The 22,044-nt window shown below is 42.5% G+C and overlaps 1 protein-coding gene and 1 long non-coding RNA gene across 3 annotated transcripts in view; one reads left to right on the top strand and one right to left on the bottom strand.

Annotated features, from left to right (window-relative positions):
- LOC122823417 overlaps positions 1-22,044 on the top strand; it is a 119,895-nt gene that overhangs the window by 85,886 nt on the left and 11,965 nt on the right. For both annotated transcript variants that reach the window (XR_006369337.1, XR_006369336.1), the window contains one exon: positions 21,651-21,749. This is a non-coding gene — a long non-coding RNA (uncharacterized LOC122823417). The remainder of the gene's footprint in view (positions 1-21,650; positions 21,750-22,044) is intronic.
- On the bottom strand, positions 2,246-7,141 carry LOC122823416 (transcription factor Sox-9-A-like). The gene is made up of 3 exons (XM_044103016.1): positions 6,311-7,141; positions 5,002-5,252; positions 2,246-4,301 (listed from the first exon to the last, which is right to left on the bottom strand). The coding sequence occupies exons 1-3, from the start codon at positions 6,748-6,750 to the stop codon at positions 3,505-3,507; spliced, it is 1,488 nt and encodes a 495-aa protein (XP_043958951.1). The 5' UTR covers positions 6,751-7,141; the 3' UTR covers positions 2,246-3,504.

Genomic DNA, 22,044 nt, shown 5'->3' with positions numbered 1-22,044 from the left:
TAGTTGATTTATTTTACCTTTCCCAAAGCAAACAAGATAAGTGGATACGATCGGCTTACCACTGTAAGTATCAACCGATCTCCCAAAATTGTAGACAAACTTGTAGACGATCAAGTTCAAAAATTCTGTCTTAGATACTTTTCTTCTGCTGGCTTGTTCAATTTATCAATCTTTATAAGACACCTCATACTGTCAGATGTAATGCAATGTACATTGAAGAGAAGAGATTAAAAACAAAGTTTTACCCATCTCCAATAATTTTTAGTCGACAACAAAGTGCAGCTTCCGACTCCCATACCAGCCCACACCGGTTTTACCAGGACTTGGACAGGCTTCCACAGCGACGATGAACTGAGGAAAAGGCAGCTTGCTATACTTGCCGATCTGCATTTCCTTGTCACAGAGTTTGTTCACTCCATTGTAGGGACTTTCAGATGCTCGACTCACAGCTAGGAGACCTAAAGTAGCCAGTCTGAGTCGTTTGACATAAAAGCTCTCAAAGATGTGAACGATGGATAAAAGCAACAAAAAAAGGTCTACAAAGGAAGTAAGACCTGGATATTCTGTGAACTTTTTGCCGGAAACTTTTTTTTGCGTCTCTGCCATATTGATGTTTGGCTTAACACCCAACCTGAATGATGACAGTCAGGGCAGTTTAAAATTGTCTCATCTATCAACTGCTCTTTTCTGAAATCGCGTTGCATAGTTAGCAGTTCTACTAGGAAATCCCAGGCATCCTTCTCCCAGCAATACATTTAAGCTCATTCTGCAGCATCCCAAAGTTTTACCCGGCATGAAAGGATTTATTGAAGAATTTGGCTCTTCATCTGCTCCAGTAACTACAAACTCCCCTGTATGGGTTCTTGATCAGATGGCCTAACCACTTCTGCTCCCTCGGGTCTCCAATCTAATTAAGATCAACTAAGTTTGATGAGTTATAGTTTCCATGGTTAGAGTAAAACAGAGGTCAGCAACTACAGCCTGTGAGTGCCACTGTCCTGCAGCTCTCGGATAATCTCCTGAGATCAAGATGGTTCGATAGCAGTTGCCTCTGGCTATTCTCGGAACACATAGTTCTAATTTGGAGCCCTGCAAAGTCTTAATGAACATCGTTTGTCCCGTTGCAGGCTCTAAGACGATACTGATCGTGGGTGACAATGCTGCCCGCCTGGAACTGAACCAGAACTAATCGCAGAGGCATGGCGGCTGTGACGTCAAATGCTCCCTGTGACAGCACCGACTGCTGCCCGCCGCGCCGGTTATCACCCGATACCCTCCCAGACGGCTGGTTCGGTTCGATACGGCTGACAATTAAGGACCACGCCATTGTGGGAGCCGCGGGGGCATGGCAGGCCCTGGCTGTGGTGAGAGCAGAGCAGGGAGGGTCAAGAAAGAAATGTTACTCTCATCAGTCTCTGAGGTCATTGCTGATGCAACGACATGCGGCGGTGTAGGGTGGAGTGACAGCCCATGGAGCTGGGAATTGTTTTCTGAGGACATTTGGTTTCCTCTTTTTTTTTTTTTATTTCAAAACATATCTTAATTTAAATGTTGACTCTCCCATGTTGAGCAGAGTTGTTTTAGTTAGTACTGAAACTTTGGAAAGTTCTGGTTCTAACGTCAGTCGGTTAAGGCCATACAACATTTCTCTGTTAGTTTTAGGTCCATACTTTGACTAGGCTACTCAAACGCTCAGAATTTTGACAAATTATTTGGATCAATGCCCGTCTTTGGTCAACAAAGACGGGCATTGTCAAGTATCGGTTCTATCCCAGTTTTGAGCGTCTCTGTTTTGAACTGATCCTCAATCTGAGGAGTGAACTGGAGAGAAGAGCAAAACATAGGGACTCAGAACGCTCTAGAAAGGGTTAAAGGTCATTCTGCGTGGTACAACCTTGTGAAATGTTGGCGGACAGAATGTGTGTTGTGCTATTAGGTTAAAGGCAGTGATACAATTAACAACTGGGCACCGATAATTGGGCCACCAATGGCATTGTAAAATGCAAATATTTTCTCAACATTTGATTTTTCTCTTCAAATAATTGGAATAAAACCAACAAACATCCCAAAATAAAACAATGTTGCTGATGACCCCCTGTGGTTTCCAGTTGAACGGAAAAAGATTGAGAAAATCAAAAGAAAGGGGGGAAAATATAACATGGCTTCCAAAAAAAATAAAGAAAAACCAAATGTTAAGGCAAATATTCCTGCTTGACATCCAGAATGGAGGGGGAAAAAAGTAGACTTGTTTTTTTTTTTTTTATAGATTTTTGTTTTTTTATTGCAAATCCATATACAAAAAGATATCTGAAAGACATTCGAAATACATAAGAGACATCGCAGGAGATAAAAAAAACAAACAGGAAGACAGATTCGGGCAGCATCCGATCTTCATCAGGGGAAAAAGAAAGAGAGCGGAAAGGACGAGCGGTCCGGGTGATCCGACAAACAAAAGAGCGAAACAGGAACGGAGTAAATATATTTATAGGAGAAATTATTTTCCAGTTCTTTCAGCCATTGTTTTGAGTCAAACTCAAAAGAAACTGCACAAACTTAAAAACAAACTACTTGTTATGCACAGGGAGTGAGGGGAGGCGCAACAAAATAGAAATTTATAACATAAGATAAATAAACAACAACAAAAATTACAGCATGTACCGTTTAGTCTAAATTTTGCCAAACAAAAAAAAAAAAAAAAAAGTGGGGGGAAGTTCTATGCTGTCTACATCACAAAAGACAATTCATTAGTTATAAGAATAATATGCAAAATAATTACTTTGAAATAAAGTTAACACTAGCAAATAAATAAATAAAAATGTTAAACTGGATCTGACTGATTGGGGGGGACTTGAGGACACCAGCATGCTGTGGGGGAACAGAGTGGGGCGGAGGGGACACCCATAGGGGTTAAAGGTGACTTCCTGTCGCTGTCAAACACTCGCCACAGGGCGGTTAATTGTAGTCTCAGCTGTGGCCGCGGCGGGAAAACGTACAAAGGGGTTTTGTAAAAAAAAAAAAAGTACAAACATCAAGGCACGGATGGTGGAAGGGGCTGCGGTCTCTCAGTGAGACGGCACAGCATTGGGATTGCAAGTCTTTCTCTTGTGTTGCATAACAGCCGCTCCTATGGCCACGACGAAATACGATCCAAAAAAAAAAAAAAAAAATCAGCTGGTGACGGAACCACAACGTCAGGTTCTGACCCAGCTTCCAACAGCATGACCTCTACCTCCCCAGCCCTCCCTCTGGGCTGCAAACATACATAGTATTAACAATTGATAAAAATCCTCACAGAGGATTCTCTTCAGTCTCTAAAAATATATACGATTCTATTGTGATAAAATACACAAGGCACTATGTGAGGCCACCCCAAAGTCCAGCGCTCCTCTTAGAATTCAAGTCTGATTCGAGGGGAAGGACCCTCCACCCTCCGCTTTCTTCCCCCATTTCTGACGGAACAAAGTGTGTGTGTGTGTGTGGGTGCGTGTGTGTGTGAGTTTGAGCTCAGGGTCGGGTTAGCTGGGTGTAAACCGGAGCCTGCTCCCAGTGCTGCTGCGGGCTGCCCTGTGGGATGGACGGCACCCCGGCGTTGTCGGCGATGGGCGTGTACATGGGCCTCTGGTTGGTGCTTCCTATGTAGCTGAAAGTCGAGTACAGACCGGAGCCCTGACCCGCCCCGGCCCCGGCCCCCGTGTGGCTGTAGTAGGAGGCTCCTCCCCCCTGGTGCTCGGAGTATTCGGAGTACTGCTGCGGCCTGGAGATGGCCGGGTAGGTGGACGGGGGGCTGTAGTGCTGCATGCTGAAGGGGCTGTAGGGGACGTGCTGCGGGGAACCCTGCTGCTCGCTGTAGTGACTCGGGCTCAGCTGCTCCGTCTTGATCTGGGTCCTGTGCTGCGCCTGGGCAGCGTCCGAGCCGCCGCCGCCCAACGTGGTGAGGGTGATCTGCTGCTGCTGTCCCTGCTGGTTCTGGCTTTTAGACATCCAGGCCGGCTGCGGGCTGAGTGGCGCCCCGCCGCTTATGCTGTAGCTGCCGCTGTAGCTGACCGGAGTGGCGCCGACGGGCCCCGGGTGGCCGTTGGGCGGGAGGTACTGGTCGAACTCGTTGACGTCAAAGGTCTCGATGTGGGAGATGACGTCACTGCTCAGCTCGCCAATGTCCACGTCCCGGAAGTCGATGTTGAGCTGGCGCCCAACATTGCCGTCGGGCAGAGTGCGGAGCCCCGCCTCGCGCTTCAGGTCCATCTTACCTGAGCCGCCGTCGGTCTTAGGGGTGGTGGGAGGGGTGGGGGGACCCTGTGAGCCTGGAGGGTTGGAGAATAAAGGAGAACATGTTTGTTTAAGCTGACTGGGTGATGGAGCTTGTAGTTTTTCCATCAAATGTAATAGAAATAATAATAAGGCTGAAATGATTAATCACATTAATTGATTATTGAGATCATCAACTGGTTTAGTGATTGATTAATCGTTAACTGGAGTAAACAGTAACCAAGAGATAATAATATGGATTAATTGTTATTAACCATTATTGAAATAATCGTTAAAAACTTAAGTAATCAATTAATTAACTGAAATATATAGACTCAAAAAAAGGCCATTTGGTGAAAAAAAAAAAAACATATTCAGAGCAAAAATTAAGCCAAAAATGTACAAAAGCATATACATTTTGCATTTAAGATAAAAAAATTAAAACACCTTTTTCTGTAAATATGATTCAGCCAAGACTCCAAGTTTTAGCTTCACCCTTATTCAGGTTTACTAAAGGAATCTCATGATATTACGTTCTAGGCAATGAAATGTTTTTTACATATATATATAAAAGTTTATTTGCATCTTTTAATGTATTTCCAACATTCTATAAAAGAAAATGCTAAGCCAGTTCAAGGAAAAAGCTCTAGAACGTGTCATTTTGTTTTTCGATTAGTCATCAGAATAACCAATGAGTTGATTACTAAAATAATCGTTAGTTGCAGAAACGCGTTGCAGTGAGCTTGCTCTCCTCACCTGAGTGCTCGGCGGGGGAGTGCACCTCTCCCATGCTGGAGGCGGGGGAGTCGGCCTGCTGGAGAGCTTTGAAGATGGCGTTGGTGGAGATGTGCGTCTGCTCGCTGCCATCCTCCGTCTCGCTCTGGCCGTTCTTCACCGACTTCCGTCGCCGGGGCTGGTACTTGTAGTCCGGGTGGTCCTTCTTGTGCTGCACCCGGAGCCTCTCGGCCTCTTCCACAAACGGCCGCTTCTCGCCTTCGTTGAGAAGTCTGAGGGCGACAGGGGCAGTGAATAAAACGGTTTCAATCTGCCAGCAACGCACAATCAACAGGGGTGTATCCAGGAGGTTTTCAAAGGGGGCCCAAGGATCGTTTGGGAAGGGGGCAGGGTGATAAATATAGGGTGGCACATCAAAACTAAAATTTTACTTTGAGTTACGTTGTGATGCAATCATATATGTGTAGTGGGTGTCTAAGAATGACTGATGGATTTAAAGGTGGCATGCATAGTAAGGTATAAAAAAAGACAGGCAGAAATCGACTAATTAAACAAATAAATCTAACTCATAGAGGCTTTTCCTTTTTTTTGGTTTCAGATTTATACCATGCAAAAACAACGACAAGTTTATAAGGATGCAAACTGGGCATGTCATTTGTGTTTACAGAACACCTTAATTTGAACTTTGATTTTTAACATTTCAGCAGGATGGGGTAGACCAAGATGTAGAAACTAGAAAAGGTTCTTAAAGATTATTTCCAGAATGCATAGAAGCTTAAAAAAAAAAAAAAGCAAAACAGAATGGTGCCAAAAAGTATGAGGGAGTGGGGTGCTAACTGCCCCTCTGTCCAGGCAATATTGTATGAATATTTTTTTAATGCACAAATTTAAGGATAACCAGGAAATACTTTCATTGAAACAATCAGTTATTTAACTCTTTAGATGAATATTCTTTTTTTGTACTTTATGGAGCCCCTTATTACATTTTTGTCATTCTCTCCTGGCCCCACCCTCAGCAGATACCAGGATAACATAGTTGGATCATAATTTAGACTTTCAATATATTAAAATGATGGACAACAAAGTTTCTGCTAACAAGCGCTAACATAATCAGCTGAACTGTGGTACTTTCATACATCAATTTACAGATTACCCTAAGAAAAAACCCTTTTTAAATCTACATTGATGCTACATTCCATACATAATAACACTTTAATTGGGATCTGGATTTTGGTTTTGGTCAGCCACCCTTACATTATTAGTGGCCCCCCTTTGCACCCCTAGCAAAGCCCTCTAGAGTCGCCCCTGGAAACCGGGGTCCTCCACTCACCTCCACAGCTTCCCCAGCGTCTTGCTCAGCTCCGCGTTGTGGAGGTGCGGGTACTGGTCCGCCAGCTTCCTCCGCGCCGCCTGCGCCCACACCATGAAGGCGTTCATCGGCCTCTTCACGTGCGGCTTGTTCTTGGTAGATCCGTTCACGCGCACGGGCATCGGCACGAGGGTCCAGTCGTAGCCCTTGAGCACCTGGGACACGGCCTCGCGGATGCACGCCGGGAACTTATCGTCCTCGTCCTTCTTGAAGTCGCCCAGCAGTGCTGCGTCCGCGCGCCGCAGCGCGTTCTCCGACGGCCGCGTGTTCTCGGCGTCGGACCCCGAGCCGGACGGGCACGGGGAACCCGCCGAGTCCTCGGACATGCTGGGGCTCGGGGCGTCAGAGAGACACTTGTCTTGTTCCTCCGTCATCTTCAGGTAGGGATCGAGGAGATTCATGCGCAAAACCGAGCGGTGCCCAAATTACGCGTGAAATTCAGAGGAAGTCTTTTTTTTAATTATTATTCTTTTGCTTCTTTTTCTTTTAGTTTTCTTTGCAAAACAAAAAACAAAATCTGAACTCAGTTTCCTAAGGCAGACCGACTGAGAGCATATATATATACATAAAAAAAAACTTTTGTCGAGAAAATGCACCAAAAAAAAAAGTGATTCTGAGCTGCGCCGGTGCGTAAAACCAGATCTGGAGAGCGGAGCGTTGCTGCGCGCCACAGTTGAAACCGCTCGTGCGAGTTTGTAACCAGCCGGGCTGAAATGAAGTGAAGCGTTGGAAGGTCTCCTCTCTGGTCCCGATGTACAAAATCCTCGCGGCGCTCTCCTGCGCTTTTGACCTGCTAAAAGCGTCTCGCGTGCTGGCTTTATAACCTGCTTATCGTTAGGGGGGTTGGGTGGGGGGAATCCCGAAGCTGATTGGCTCTTATGTGACGTAGACGTGAGGGAATTTGATCCCTGTACGGTTTTTTTCCCCCTGCTCAGAACACACAAATTTGTGATTAACATAAACACACAATGCGTTATGTTTAATTTCCCAACGTTTCCTTTAAAATCACATATTAAATCTCACCAGTATGTTTAACACTTTGCATTGTAAAACAAGGCCGAATTGATATACTTGGAAAAAAGAGAGAGAAAATAAAATCAACAAATATAAGTAAAATGTTTCTCTTGATGCTATAAAAGACATGTCTTTGTGTTTAGTAGCTATAAATAGTTTTTATTTTTCATAAAGTTTTTCATGCCTTGTTCTTTTTAGTGACTTGCACTGCACTCAGTTGCACATTGTGACCAGTAGGGGGAGACAGTGGTGTAGAAAACGGTAAGAGAAGGAAAGCAAAAGGAAGGGAGGGTGACTGCAGAGCAACAGTTGCTGTCAAGCATCAGCTTCTGATTTGTGCCGCTCATCTCATTTCCAGCAGCGCAATAATCCACTGAATTGTGGATTCTATTCAATTTGCTGACTCCTCAACTTCCCCTTGCTTTTACCTTTCCTTTTTTTTCTCTCTCTCTCTTTTCTGCACTGAATGGATTTTTATCTGAGAGCGCTGAAAATAGTACAGTGGATTACATGTTTAAATCTATTGTGGAATTACACACGTATCTGAAACTTTGCTTCCAATAACCCGACTTTAAACCCATAAAAAAGGTGCTTACTGCATTTTTTTTACTCTCCTTTCCCCGTTTAGTACATATTTTTCTGTTCAAAGTGTTATTAAAGCAAAAAAAAAAAAAAAAAAGCATAATCTGTGTTTCTGGCAGTGCGCCGTAGGCAATACTAAAATACTTTCACAGTATTTTAGTTTTACTGCCGCCTACATGTGTAAGCAGCATTATAATATTGTAATTGGTCACACTGGTGCTAATTTGTACTGCTTTCCACGCTGCCTGCCAGCTAAATCTTTGGCACCGAAACCTGGGGCTTTGAAAGTAGAAGGTTGAACCTGCAAACAAACTGCAGCTTTAACTTGGAGGGTTGCAGGTCCAGGGATGGAAGTTGTGAGCTGCTGAAATGTAGCTTTAATAGGAGTCAGAGTCTCAAATCAAATCAAATCAAATTTTATTTGTATAGCACATTTCAGCAGCAAGGCATTTCAAAGTGCTTTACATCAAATCAAACACAAAAACACAACATCAAGTCAGATTCCGGACTCTGTCGGTTTGTGTTGAAGAGGTCCTGATCAGTAGCTCTGCGGGATTCCTAAAGGTCTTCACTGTTGCTGTTTGCTCATTTTCTGTCCAGAACCTGATCTTTTTTTCTTTTTTTTTTCCATTTTATTACTTTTCTTTAACCTGGAATAGCTAGAATGGAACAACTTTTCAGTGATGTTAGAGCTGGCATTATTGTGTAATTGTTTGGTTTTCTCTCTTTTGGCAGGTGTATACTCAGACTTCTAGGGTTTTTCCCTGTTCCCTCATCTTTCTCTCTTTCTTTTTTGTCTCTGTGTCCTTCATATTAGATATTTGAATAAACCCAAAGCCATTCCTAATAAACTTTCTATGGCATGAACATGATTCTCTGAACCCCAGTCTGGTGGCCAGCATTTTTTAAGAGGGCCCAAGGCCCCCCTAGTCCTCCTTTTGAGGGCGCCCCTGGAATTCGGACTTTCACTGACCCTCCATCGTTCTTGTTGCAAATTTGCTCAAAGTCTGTCAGATGGAAAAGCAGCAGCTTTGACTTCCTGCCACAGATTCTCATCAGGGTTTAGGTCTGGACTTTGACTGGGCCCTTCTGAAATATGAATATGCTTTGATCTATGCTAGTCCATTGAATCTCTGGCTATGCTGGGACTGTTGTGCTGCTGGAAGGTGAATCTTTTGAATCTTTTTCTTTCAATTATTTTTCTTCCTTTATCTGACCAACTTTCGTTTCCCTGCTATTAAGTATGAAAAATAATTGAAAGAATAAGATTCAAAAGATTCACCTTCCAGCAGCACAACAGTCCCAGCGTAGCAAGCGATTCAATGGACTAACAGATCAAAGCATATTCATGCTTTAGAAGGGCCCAGTCAAAGTCCAGACCCACACCCTAAAAAATAATGAAGCCATGGCTTACAAAATAATAAATATAAAGAAATGATTATTGGATTAGGACATTTCCAAAATGCTTTATAGTAATAAAAATTGTAAGAACAGCAGTTTATAAATTTTTTCTCTACTTTCCACTGCTGACGGCTGTATTAATCATCTATGAGTGACTTTGAGCTTTAAATAATCTCATACACACACACTCCTTTTGTCTGTACTCACTGATGGTAACCTGCCTGCACACGCCCCTTTGATTGTTTATTATGCTTTGTGGAGATGTGGAAATGTAAATCTGGGTTCAGCCTAATGTGGACGACATGTGCTACCTGAAGTTGCTTTAATAGCTTACAGATGTCAGGTAGGGCTAATTTCACCCCGCCGCCCCGCTTCCTTGCTCCCGAGCTGCACACACTTCCAAACACACTCTTCTTTGAATAGCTACACATCCCATTTTTTTCTTCCCCCCTCCACCCACTGTCCCCCCTCCTCCCTGTTTCTTGGTGTTGGTTTACAAGAGAACCCATAACTGTCTCTGGATGTTGTAACGTCGCTGCGTTTGCTTGTTTGCCTTTACTTACGCGGCAGAACCTACGGCAGAATCACTCAATAATTCCCTCTGTCTCTCGCCAATTAGGCCAGCGGTTCCACAACACCACAGCCAAAACATCGGGCCCCCATTTATTTACACGAGGCGTGCGCTTGTTTGGGACGCTCCGCTCGAAACACAAACAGAAGGGAGTTCGATTTGGCGCTGCATTCAATGGCTTTTGCTTAACCGCAAAGCAGCTTCGCTCGTGTAGGGCAGCGCCGGTGTGAAAGCGTTGACTCACGGGGTGGAAGGATGGAAAAGGTGGCGTTGCTGTTGACAGAGTAAATACAGCAAATTGATGTTTTGCGAAGATGAGAAGCTCAAACTGGGGAGGAGAAAGACGGTGAAGTTGGACGTCTGAGGAGGGACAGAAAATCCAGTCCGCGGCGGAGAATCTTTAGTTTACGGAGCAGGTAATTTATTAAAATAGTCTGCATCAAAGCTGAGTTTTATTGCCGTTTCAAATAGATGCACACAAGTTCTTCCTCTGCTGTTCCACTGAGTGAGACAGAGAACAGGCACAAGAGGAGCGACATGACGTAGCCTGGTGTGAATTTTAAAGGGAATTTAGAGCCCAAAAAAAAAAAAAAAGCAGAATCAGGATGTCCTTTTCTGATAACAATGAGTGTTAGAACATTCTCAGATCAGACTTTGATTACAATCACATTTGTGAGGTCAGACACTGATGTTGGAGGAGAAGGCCATGGCTCAAGATCTAAACCCTAATTCATTATTTGAACATATTGGAAACCCCTTACATGAAACTCTGCATGTTCAGGTTGGCCTTTAGCCATAAGCTTGAAGGCCTTTATATATGATTTACATGTTCTATGGTACCCTAGATATTTTATTTGTTTAAATCTTATTTTTTACTTTTAGTGTTTTGTTGTTGTTGTTTTTGTATGTTTCTTGCTTGAAATAAAGTTATTGGCAGGAATGAGAAGATGCAAAAACAGTCTTCACTCACTTCAAAATAAGAGCATGAATATAAATGTGCATAGTCAATAATCAAAAACTGTAAAACTTACCTGAACATTTACAAAATAGCCAAGTAAATCAAGCGCTTTAGAATTTAACTGGACTTGCGGCTAGCTAAGTGTGCTAAATGTTTTCAAAGTTAGCTACAGCGCTATCAAATAAGCTCAACACATTTGGTGGACAAATAGGGAAAAGGAAAAAATACATAGTCTGTAAGAATAGATTATTTTACAAAGAACAAGACAAGTAGTGGGTTAAGTTGTTACAAAATTAATGAATGTTGAGCTTTCCAGCTAGCCAATGTGACTGGCTAGCTGTTCACGTGCAAATGTTCTATTGTCCAAATGATTTTTGAAAAACTGAACAGAAAAAGCAGAATTTTGTTTATACACTCTAATCCTTCTTCGTCTCCTCCATGTGGCACACTGGCACATAAGATTTGATTGTTTGTTCACGTCACGTTATTCATTTCAAAGTAAAACAACATGGTAGAACATCCAAACCTTCTTGAATGTACTCTGGATCCGGCTTCATTAATGGTGTTTGGCAGCACAACTGAGCACTTTTGAAGGTAACCACAATGTGGACCGCTTCTTCTCAGAAATGTACGGAGTTTCAGTCCCAACAGCACAAAATCTGAGCAATATGTCTCTGGTTTAAAAAACAGCTGTCGGATGAAAGGCTTGGTACGATGTGTCGTTTTTTGGTTTTTTTGTTTGTTTGTTTGTTTGTTTGTTGTCTTTTTTTTCAGTTGGGAGGGCATGGACAGATGCTTGTGTACACAAAACCAAAGGAGGCTGAGGCTTTGGGAAACTTCTCATCTTGACTTGGAGCTACAGCGTAAAAAATCAGAACAAACAGTGGAAGTCAACTACTAAAGCCTCAGCTGCCCTGGTGGAGCCTCACCGGGTCGGTTGGACGTTTCTGAGGGATTCCTTCAGGTTCACAATGCAAGAGATTTAATAACATGCAAAGACATGATGATGAATTTTACAACCATAGTGTTTGGACTGCTAAGTGGCGGCAAAAGTAAAGCACACTCTCTACTGACTCTAGGATTTTAATACACAATCGAGCTACCAGAAAATTATGCCCTTTACCAAAATTATTAATATGATCTCAGAAAATACAAAACCATACATTTCAACCATGTAATTAAAATAAATAAATAAATGAACAAAAAACCTTAGACCTTAAACCTTTACCTCAGTGTGTAGGGCACAGCCACATTTGAAACGATGAAGCTAACAGATAATTTTCCCCTGTATGAAAAAATAAACGTTTATTAAACATCAACATTACAAAGGACTTTGTCTAGACAACTTTAGAATTTGGAAATGGCCTTGTAACCCTCTGCTGAGATCCACCTCATAGTCAGGTTGATGAAGTTGGATTGGGGACCAAACATTTCTAGCTGCTGCTGTTCGGTTTCACCCTTCACTGCCAAACAAGCCAAAGCTTTTGAAAAACCTGTTCCCTTCTTCACCTTTGGTGGCGCTGCACCAAGAACCACTGGACAAAACGACGTGAAAGCATCTGAAGAAGACACAACGAGTGCAACTTCATTCTTCACTAAATGTAAACAAAAATGAAGTGGCGTCAGATTTTAGCGACTGTAGGATTTCTCTTTCGTCTTTGGCACAAGACCAGGAGCCATTTCTATCGCTAGGTCATGACCTGCATGTTTGTTTTGGTGGTATTTACCCAGAATGCCTTGCACTAATGCCCCGCTGACCCAGTGCATTTGATCTGAGACAGAAGAACTCTGGTTAAACTATCATCTCTCTTGGACAGACCTGGGCATTTTAAGGCCCGCGGGCCAGATATGGCCCGTTGGGCATCCCTGTCCGGCCCGCGTCCCCCCAGTCAAAACAAAACACCGTATTTTCGTGTGCATGCGACACAGCTGTCTTTTATTTTGAAATGGCTTGACGCACCGTTTATGAATGCACGTACGTAAATGCTAACGCACAGCAACAGGTGATGCTAGCAGCCGTAGACACGATCCCCACAAAATGTCATCTCACGGTAAAAAAAGAAAAGTTGATTCCGAATTCTACATTTTTAACAAGGCATGGACAGCGAAATATTTCTTTATTGAAGTCAAAGGCAAGGCCGTGTGTTTAGTTTGTGGTGCGCAGGAGGCTGTGTTAAAGGAATATAATATCCACCGTCACTACGTGACCAAACACGAGAAAGAGATACAAGAACTTTTCAGAGAAAGAGCGCGTCACTGAGTCGTCTGTACTCGTAGCCAAGTTGCTCAACAAACACTTTTTACAAAACGCCTGGCATCTAGAGGAGCTGCAGTCAAGGCAAGTTTTGTCATATCCCACAAGATTGGTAGGAAGAGCAAACCTTTCTCTGATGGAGAGTATATTAAGCAGTGCTAATATGTCCTGAGAATAAAGACGCTTTTGAGAACATCTCCCTCTCCCGCCGCAAACGTAACGAGAAGGATTGAGGACATCGCGACGAACCTGGTGCTGCAACTGAAAGACAGCGTGAATGATTTTGAGTACCGGTATTTTTCCCTGGCTTTGGATGAGAGCTGTGACATACGGGACACTGCCCAGCTGCTCATCTTCTTAAATATTTTATTACAACAAGAGGTGTGAGAAAATGAATAATGAGTAAAGATTAAATTTGAGTCATTGCTGGATCATATTTCAGATTTTTCATGCGGCCCCCTGAAGAAATTAATTGCCCACCCCTGCTCTTGGACAACCGATGGATTAAGCTGTTGCTGAACTGGACGACTCCTTCAGTGACAGACTGCTGCATCCTAGGTACACAAAAGAACCTTAACGCAAATCCTTCCTCTCAGAAGTTGTTAGACTTTACAACCATCGTGACCTTGCATCTCATTGTTCACATCCCTGCTGTTGTCTCCACAACCATTTTTATTTTCCTGTAAATAATCTTTAGCTGCTTTCTCTGCACAAATCTGCACAATCTGTACACTTAAAACAAAAAAAAATCTTTTCTCAGTTGCACAGTTCCTTTCATGAGTGTGCTGTTTTTGAAACCGGCCAGGTATTATTAACCTATGTTGTACGTTTGACACTGTGTGCTGTCTTCTTCCTTTTCCGTTTCTATATTTTCACCTTCATTTGAACATGCATGCTGCTTCTATTTACCTTGAACCTGCTGCTGGTAATCCTGAATTAACCCTGTGGATAAATAAAAGTTATTTGTGTTCTAATCTAATTTAGATCAGAGTGTAAAATGCTTCTTTTTTTCCAGTTCTTTTATCCTACTTCTTGTTGCTAGACCGGTTAAATTTTAGATGATTTCTTAGTCATGTTAAGTAGAACAGGTCAGGCAATAATCAGGTCTGGGTTGGGCAAGTAAAATTGAACCCCAATATATAATTAATCACAGTTAATTCCTTGTATTAACAAACTGGGCGATTGTATTTTTACATCAAGCTAGGGTGCCTTGGAAAGCTGTTTTTTTTTTTCAAGTGTCAAAAGAAGTAGAGAAACTATGAATAAAGCATGTTGGCAACTGCAGTCATTGGCTAGGTGTGATGTGCCGTTCTTGGAAAGTTCGCGGTGATTAATCTCTGCGCTGAGTCATTGTGTCTCTTCCACTCTGATGTGATGGCCTGAGCCCTGGGTGTTCGTCAACTAAATGTCATTCGGCTCTCCATGATGTTTAAACAACACTTAGGAAAGACTGCTCCACCTTCCAGGGGAGCAGCACACCGTCCACCATCCGTCACATAGGCATGCCTTCCATTTTCTTTTAATATTTCTTAGCCTTCCCGCAGGAGGGGACGAGTGGAGCCCGCCTGAGCTTTTCACCCTGAGCGCGGTACCGGCAGGGCCGCACTGACCACGCGTACGCTTTTACAATTTTTCTGTTTTTTTCCTGTGGTTTTTGGAACCGACTTGCGACGGAGTGTTGGGGCCGTACTATGTAAAAATAAAAAAGAAACTTATAAGAAAAAACTCGTAGTATTGCAAGAATAAAGTTACAGTAAATTGAGATTAAAGTCATAATTTGAGAATAGTCATATCTATGGTAATAAAGTCGTATGACAATAAAGTTGATATACAAGAATAAAGTCAAGGCATTCCAACAATTAAGACATGTTATGCTTTTATTCTCATCATACTGTGACTTCATTCTCATATTTTGACTTTATTCTCGTGCAACTTTATTCTGTTAATATTATGACTTTATTCTTGTACTTTAATCACATATAATTGTATTTTTTATAATATTATGGCTTTATTCCCATAAATTTATTTTATTATTTTTTTCATAATAAAATGAAAAAAATAATGTCGTGCTAACAGCTTCTCTTTTGTCCGATCGTGACATCTGCCTCGCTCTTCCTGAGCATCGATCTGGAACTGCTGCAGTTAAAGAACTAAGTTGGATTTTCTACATGATGCATTTTCTTGTCCCTTTGTTTCAGCTGCATGCCGTGCTATACCGGCTGACAGATACCCACCACACTTCCCTCGCTCCCATCACTTTGTGCATCTGGACCCATCTCCTTGCAGCCTAAGCTGATTAAAATATGTGCATCAAGTGCTCAAGTGTATAAGAGAAGTTTGAAAGGAGAGCAGAAACACAATCCGCTCAGGCTGAGGCGAAAAAGCCGCAGAGCGGTACAGTTTTCCCTCCGTAGATATGGCTTGTGCAGACAGCCCTCCATTTAACAATAACAGTGGTCTCACCCAGCTAGGCCAAGCTAACTAATGACAGATCCGCACTTTAATGCTCAGCAGTTGTTTGGGTTTAGTGCGGCGCAGTACATCTCGTGTGTGTGTGTGTGTGCGTGTGTGTGTGAGTGTGTGTATGAGGGGGCAGGCTTCGGGGAAGGAAGAGAACAGCAGTTGTCAGCGTGTGGCTCGTGCCACTGGAAAACTCCCTGCTTTAGCCTGGACGGAGAGCAGCACCCTCCGCTCCCGCCGAGACGGAGAGAGAGAAGCTCTGACGCAGCGAAACACTACTCTGAGCGGCACAGGAGGTCCAAATATAACGCAGCACATTTTTACACTTTATTAAATTGTACAAGGAGGCGGGCCGGGGGCAGATGGCTCGTACCGTTTTCTACTGTTTTCATATCAAATTCTGTCCACGTTGGGCACGGTTGCTCCATTTCCTGTTTGGGTCCCTTTTCGTCTTCACAGTTGCAAGTCATTAAAATGAGTGGTGTGAAGTTTGAATGATGTGATAAGACTTATTTGATTTAAGGTAAAGGCAAACCTAATCTTTACATGGGTATGAACCCGCAAACCAAAAGTTTAGGGGTTTAGGCAAAAATTTTGAAGGGGTAGCATTATGTAAAATAATTTATTTTTAGCTTTACATGATGTGTTATAATATTATTTCCTTATCCAATACATAACCTGAATGTGTTCTTGTATGTTTGAGGAATCCTTCAATCTTTAATCTCCCATGGGAACCAGCGGTGTAAAACGTCTGGTTGGACCTAGCCCCGCCTTTTGAGAGCTGCAGGTTCCAAGCCTCCAAGCTTCTGCCCCACAGAGCAGCTCCCTCCTAATTCCAGCCCCTCAGACTAGCCAGCAGCAATTAGCAAACACCTGGTGGAACTGAGGATCCTATTATACAAGCTACGTCTCTGTAGAACGCTGGTAAAAATGTTGTTAAAGGGTTAATAGTGGAGCCATGTTGTGATGACTTCCTGAAGGTGGAGTTTCAGAAAGAGCAGGAGTTTCTTAAAGAGACAAGCCCAATTTTAAGGAGTTAAATTACAAAGTCGATTTTCTTTTAAGTTATATTTGATGTGTAGCATTTTTATAACAACTGAAGGTAACATAGTTTCTTGATTGTGTTATAAAATGGCACTATATTACTGGAAAATACATACTGCCCCTTTAAGACAAGGCAGGTTAAGGGGACAGAATTGTTAGCAGTTCTTTTTTTTTTCCGTCAATAACGCACCAAATATGTTTTACTTGAAAAATATGCATCGTAACTCTTAAGGGTCAGAATAATACACTGCTAAATATTGTCTAAAAGTAAAAGCTAACATATTGGTTTCAAACTCATCAAATCAACTATCAAAACTCTATCCACTCTCTCAACTGGCCGCAACTCGCCTACAACAACCCACATTTTGAATGAAGCCTGTGGGGTTTATAAACCCCGCGCCAAAATCTGAGCCACTTCCCGAAGCAGTCACGTGGTACAGCCGGGCAGTGAGGCTTCGGACGTCATCGTTTTCGGCTCCTCCCCTAAATGAAGCAAGCCTCGATACGCGTTTTACGGAAACGCCCCCTCCATTACTCGACACACGCCTCGAAGCCTCGGCTCATCACGTAACATCACTAGTTTTTTTAAATGACCTGTTTGTTCAGTAGCATTACCTTTAAAACCATGCTTGGATATGAGCTAGCGGAATGTTACCCCAAACAATTCCACAATAACATGTGAAGCAAAGTTAGCAATATTAAACTAAAACATTACGAATAACTAAAAAAAGACGAATTCTTAAATTATGAGTATGTTTAAGGGACAAATGGTGAATGAATACCATCTTTGCCACGTTGTCTCATACTCCATTGGCATCTTATGGTCAGCAATGCGTTACCTCTCTGTGATAATCTCTGAAAGGTTTATTTTTGTGTATAAATGCTGAAGTCGTCCAATCAAAACCAACAACACTGTCGTCAGCCATGTCTGCTTCCTTCACATTCCAATGACACAGAAACTGGATACAATCCAACATGACCATTTGAAAAGAAATTAGTTTTCCAATGCAGGGCCACATTTGAAAGAGGCTTATTCGGATTTGTAAGAAAATTTTTTTTCATGTTTATTTTAATTGTTTAGATAATTAAAAACAGACCACATGTTGGTTTTTAAAAAAAACCCAGGTTTGGCCAACTTTTAACTACAATGTGAATGTTTGGTTTCTGTTTACTAGAGAAATTCAGGCTTGTTTGACGTACTTTTTGTTTGGAGAGTTTTTGTGACGCTGACTTACAGATTCTAGCAGCATCGACCGGCTCCGTCCTCCCCACTTTTTGCTATTGCAAAAACCTGCAGAGATTTTGTAAAGTAGTACATTTTAAAACTTCACTGGGTTGTGCAAGAAATGTCGTTTCTGTCCGCTCAGACGGCTCCATCTGGAACGTGTTAGCAGCTGGACAGTTGAGGTGTGTTTTCTCCAAGTTAGCCTCCATTGTGGCATTCTCCGAGATGCAGATGAATCAAAGCAGAAGAACAAAGGGGGGCATGGGGGGAACTTTATCCGTGTTCTTTATTTTATCCTTTTTCATGTGAATGCTATCACGCATTAACTTAATCACTTACCAGAACAAGCTTAAAGCACGTTAGGATGTAAAAGTAACTGAATGTGTAATGCAGTCGTAAACTAAAAATAATTTAAAAAGTTTCTGAAGTGTGTTCGAAGGCCCCTTCCTCCTGCCATTCCCCCCGGTTCCTGGCACGTCAGAAAACATTAGACTCTTCCTGCTCGGAAACTCGGAGATGTTCGTTTAATGAAACGGTGATGATATCTCGGTACTTTGGCTGGAACGCTCCACTCAGAGCTCCATCCTGCTTCGACCGCAGCCATCCGGATTGTGAGAACACTTTTGGTGAAAGGGAGACATCGGAAGGTTTAATGGCCTAAGTAGTCGAAGTTCAAGCTGCTGGCGGAAAATAAAGCCATTGGTGCCTTTTTTTGGGAGAGTGTGACTTTTTTTTTTTCCGCTTGTCTGGACACCAAACAACTTATGACAATTTGTCATTTTTGAGCTGTACAAGTAGGCTCTAGTGACACGGTTCTTCCTGAAAAGTCCATCAGAATTGCAGAGCAAATATTTGCGATGTAGTGTTCACAAATGCACTTACCATAATATTCACGGCCGAAGGTCCGGGACGCTTATTTTTATTGGCTTTATGACTTTCCAGAGCAAACACAGGCGTCCAGACTCTGCACACACACACACACACACCCACGCGCGCACACACGCCCATGCCCGCACACACAAAGTAAAAAAACAAACAAGGCTCTTCATCTGCAAGGGTATGGAATTGGAATTTGATTTGATCTTTTTGCAAGTTTGATTTGAACATTTGATCATTTTGTTTTTTTATTTGAAGAGGGAAAAGGAGACACATTTCCACTCAAACAAAAACCTAAATGAGGGTCTACAAAGCATTACGAGATGGTACAAATAATAGTGTTAGCCTTGGATAGGCAGAGAACTAGCATGCCTTGGCTTGTCACCTGCTACTCGTACTTTCCACTTCAAAGAAAACTTTTATCCATGTCTGTGAACGTCATACATTACAGGCTTTTACTGATATTCTTTTGACAGAGTTTACTGTGACACCAAGCATAAAAGTTCTGTATTACACGAAAGAGAAGTTGGGTTTTGATTGAGGCTTACAATTCAGCTAATGGCTAAAGGGTTAATGCTAACCCATCTGTGCTAATGGACAGCAGAGGGAGAAAAGTAAGTAAGTAAAACTTTAAACGTATAACAACTTTAAAATTATGAATCATAAAGTGGTTTACAAACAAAATAAACACACGGAACAGCAATCCACTGGGTGACAAGCCTAGCATGCTAGTTGTTAGCCTGTCTAAAGCTAAGACAAGTGAGTAGCTTCCTTCTCACTTGCCATCCTGAAACTGCGCCATACCTCAGCTGCTTTTCAGCTAGAATGTTATTTGTTAAAGCAAATGATACAAGTGATTAAAATTGGTCAAATTAAGGTCAATATTTTGTTGAAAACTGGAGTGTTCATTGCAAAATAGATCTTTTAGTCCGTTTTTGTCATTTCTTTTTGTTTGTTGGGTATGAGAAAATTTCCGGGATTTAATTATCACAAGTTGTTCTAAAATTCAGATTTGGATCAGTAAACGTGACATTTCAGAACACATGCCATGGGTCAAGCTCAGACATGTTTGCTCTGTGTGTCTGAGGCAGAAGAGCTCTATGATTACAGTGGCCGTCTGTCTTACCCCGATTAAATTGCCTTTTGAAGTGCATTCAAAAAACACAAAAAAAAACCTAGAGATTTATCCAATCAGGCTCCTTGCAGATAGAGGCGGATCAGCGCTAAACTTCACATGAGCTAACCGCTCCCGACAGAAACACGTGGCTTTAAACGTAAAGCAGGTGAGCAGTACGGAGAAACTAAAGCTAAAGCTTCAGCATGTCCGGCGCTGGCCTTTCTTACTGCTGACAGCTTGTTCAGGGTGTTCTACGAGTAAGCATCTGCTTCTCTCCTCTTTCCCCCTGATTAACCCGCGTCCTGGTTTCACCTCCCACAGTTCAGAACCGAAGTGTTCGGTCTCACATCTTTAAACCATGAATGTGTTTTGCTGTAAAATTTGAATTCCATCCGACGTTTATGAAACTCAAAATTGTGATCTGAATTTTAGGGCCGTCTATGACTGACCTGCTTTTACTTTGGAGAACAATACCTTTTTGCCATTTAAAGCAGGAAAACTTTGTTGCACACGATTAAAACAACACCCGTCACATCGCTGGTGAGCATGTGTGATGCTTTTGTCTGGCTTTTCGAGCATGTGCTTTATTTAAACCAAAGCAGACGAAGCACCGTGTCCTGGCTTGATTTGTTACATCTGGACTCTTCACCTCCAGAGCTTCCTCACTGTCAAAGTCATCCTGCGGCGCACTGATCATTTAATTCCCAACTAAGCTTTTCCGAGCAGGCTTTATCTCGCAGATTGCCTTGTGATTGTGCCCATGACTCGCAGCTCTGCGCCAAATAGGGTTCAGATGGAAGTCGTGGACAGAGGGGAGGGTCTATTGTCAGGAGTCTCCTGTTACCATTTCAAAGCAAGTAACTGGTCTGTGAGGTTTGATTTGAAGCTCAAAATTATATACGACTTCTGAAGAGCTCCCTACTTAGTACATGACATGAACATCACTTGTGAGACAAAGCCCCCCCGAAAGGAAATGACAGGATAATGATTGTCTTACAACTTTGTATTGCAAGAAGAGGAGGGGAAATAAGATGGTAACCATGGAAGTTCCAGCTCAAAATGTCTGATCCTCAGCTGGACAGGAGCCAAATCCAATCCGTCTTGCCTCAACGATAATCCAGATTTCCTCCCACCCAGTTTTGACCTGTCTCGTCTCAGCAATCCCAGAGACCACATTACAGGTTGCTGTAATTAATTGCTCAGTCTGATTTCCTGCCATCAAAATATCTTACTTCATAGCTTCTCAAGCTATTACCACGGTAATAGTAGGTTTTCCATGTACAACCACACAAAAAAGATGTTGGAAGAGTGCAGAAAGAGTTGGAGTTTGAGGTGGCGTCATTCAAACACAAGGAAAAAAGGAGAAAAACAATCTTATCAACAGCACCTGACTCCTTGATCTAATAACATGTTAGATTGTGTTAGATTTGAAAGTTTTGCATTACAAAATTTAAGACCAAGGCCCTTTGAAAATTCGAAGCAGAAAATGTTGATGTTTTTCATTAATCCCATCCTCAAAATCCAAAATTCGGTGTTGTACAAGAAGGTGTTGAGGAATGGTGGTTACCTTTTTAAGAGCTCTAAACTGATCAACTGGGGTTTTTTTTTTACACTACTGAAACTAGTTTGACTTCATCCTGCCACAATACAACAGCAATCCACTCAGGAGTGTAGGGAAGTCTGAACTACCTTTTGCAGTAGGGAAGCTTTTAAAATTATGTGGCGAAAAAAGCTTCAGCACTTTCCCTTCAAGGTGAGAGCATGGTGACGGTTGTGTTTTTTTGTTTTTTTTCCAACAGTCACAGTCCAGGTGTTCTACAAATTGGAGCAGATGTGGGGTTGTGTGCAAAGGTTCGTGCGTACTCGAGGCAAACTCTACTGGGCACATCCACACTAAGGTACAATTTTTTTCCGCTGCGTACACTTACTCGGCGTTGCTGCGTAAACTGCAGCGGAAAACCGTGTTCACATCAAATTGTTTCGTATATGACGTTGAGCTGAGAAGGTTGGGAGTCGGCATAAACAGTTGAGAGGTGGCTGTCCTGCTGAAAAAGAACGGTTACTAGGCGCCCAACCAGCTGACCAAACTTGCTCGTAAGTCATTCGGGTTGTGGGAAATGAAGGAATCTATCATGAGAATACGCACAATACATCCAAGTGTGTAGAAGCCTTTAATGTCATTTAGTAACTTTC

Source organism: Gambusia affinis, linkage group LG20 (assembly GCF_019740435.1).
Source record: "Gambusia affinis linkage group LG20, SWU_Gaff_1.0, whole genome shotgun sequence".
NCBI lineage: Eukaryota > Metazoa > Chordata > Actinopteri > Cyprinodontiformes > Poeciliidae > Gambusia > Gambusia affinis.
The sequence above is the reverse complement of the archived record's forward strand: the minus strand, read 5'-3'. Positions and strand labels throughout refer to the sequence as shown.

Excerpts from the sequence above, each read along its gene's own strand:
- LOC122823416 (XM_044103016.1), bottom strand. The coding sequence starts at position 6,750 with ATGAATCTCCTCGATCCCTACCTGAAGATGACGGAGGAACAAGACAAG. Across the intron at positions 5,253-6,310 it reads ACGCTGGGGAAGCTGTGGAG|ACTTCTCAACGAAGGCGAGA; the intron begins GTGAGTGGAGGA and ends TGTCGCCCTCAG. Across the intron at positions 4,302-5,001 it reads CTCCCCCGCCGAGCACTCAG|GCTCACAGGGTCCCCCCACC; the intron begins GTGAGGAGAGCA and ends CCAACCCTCCAG.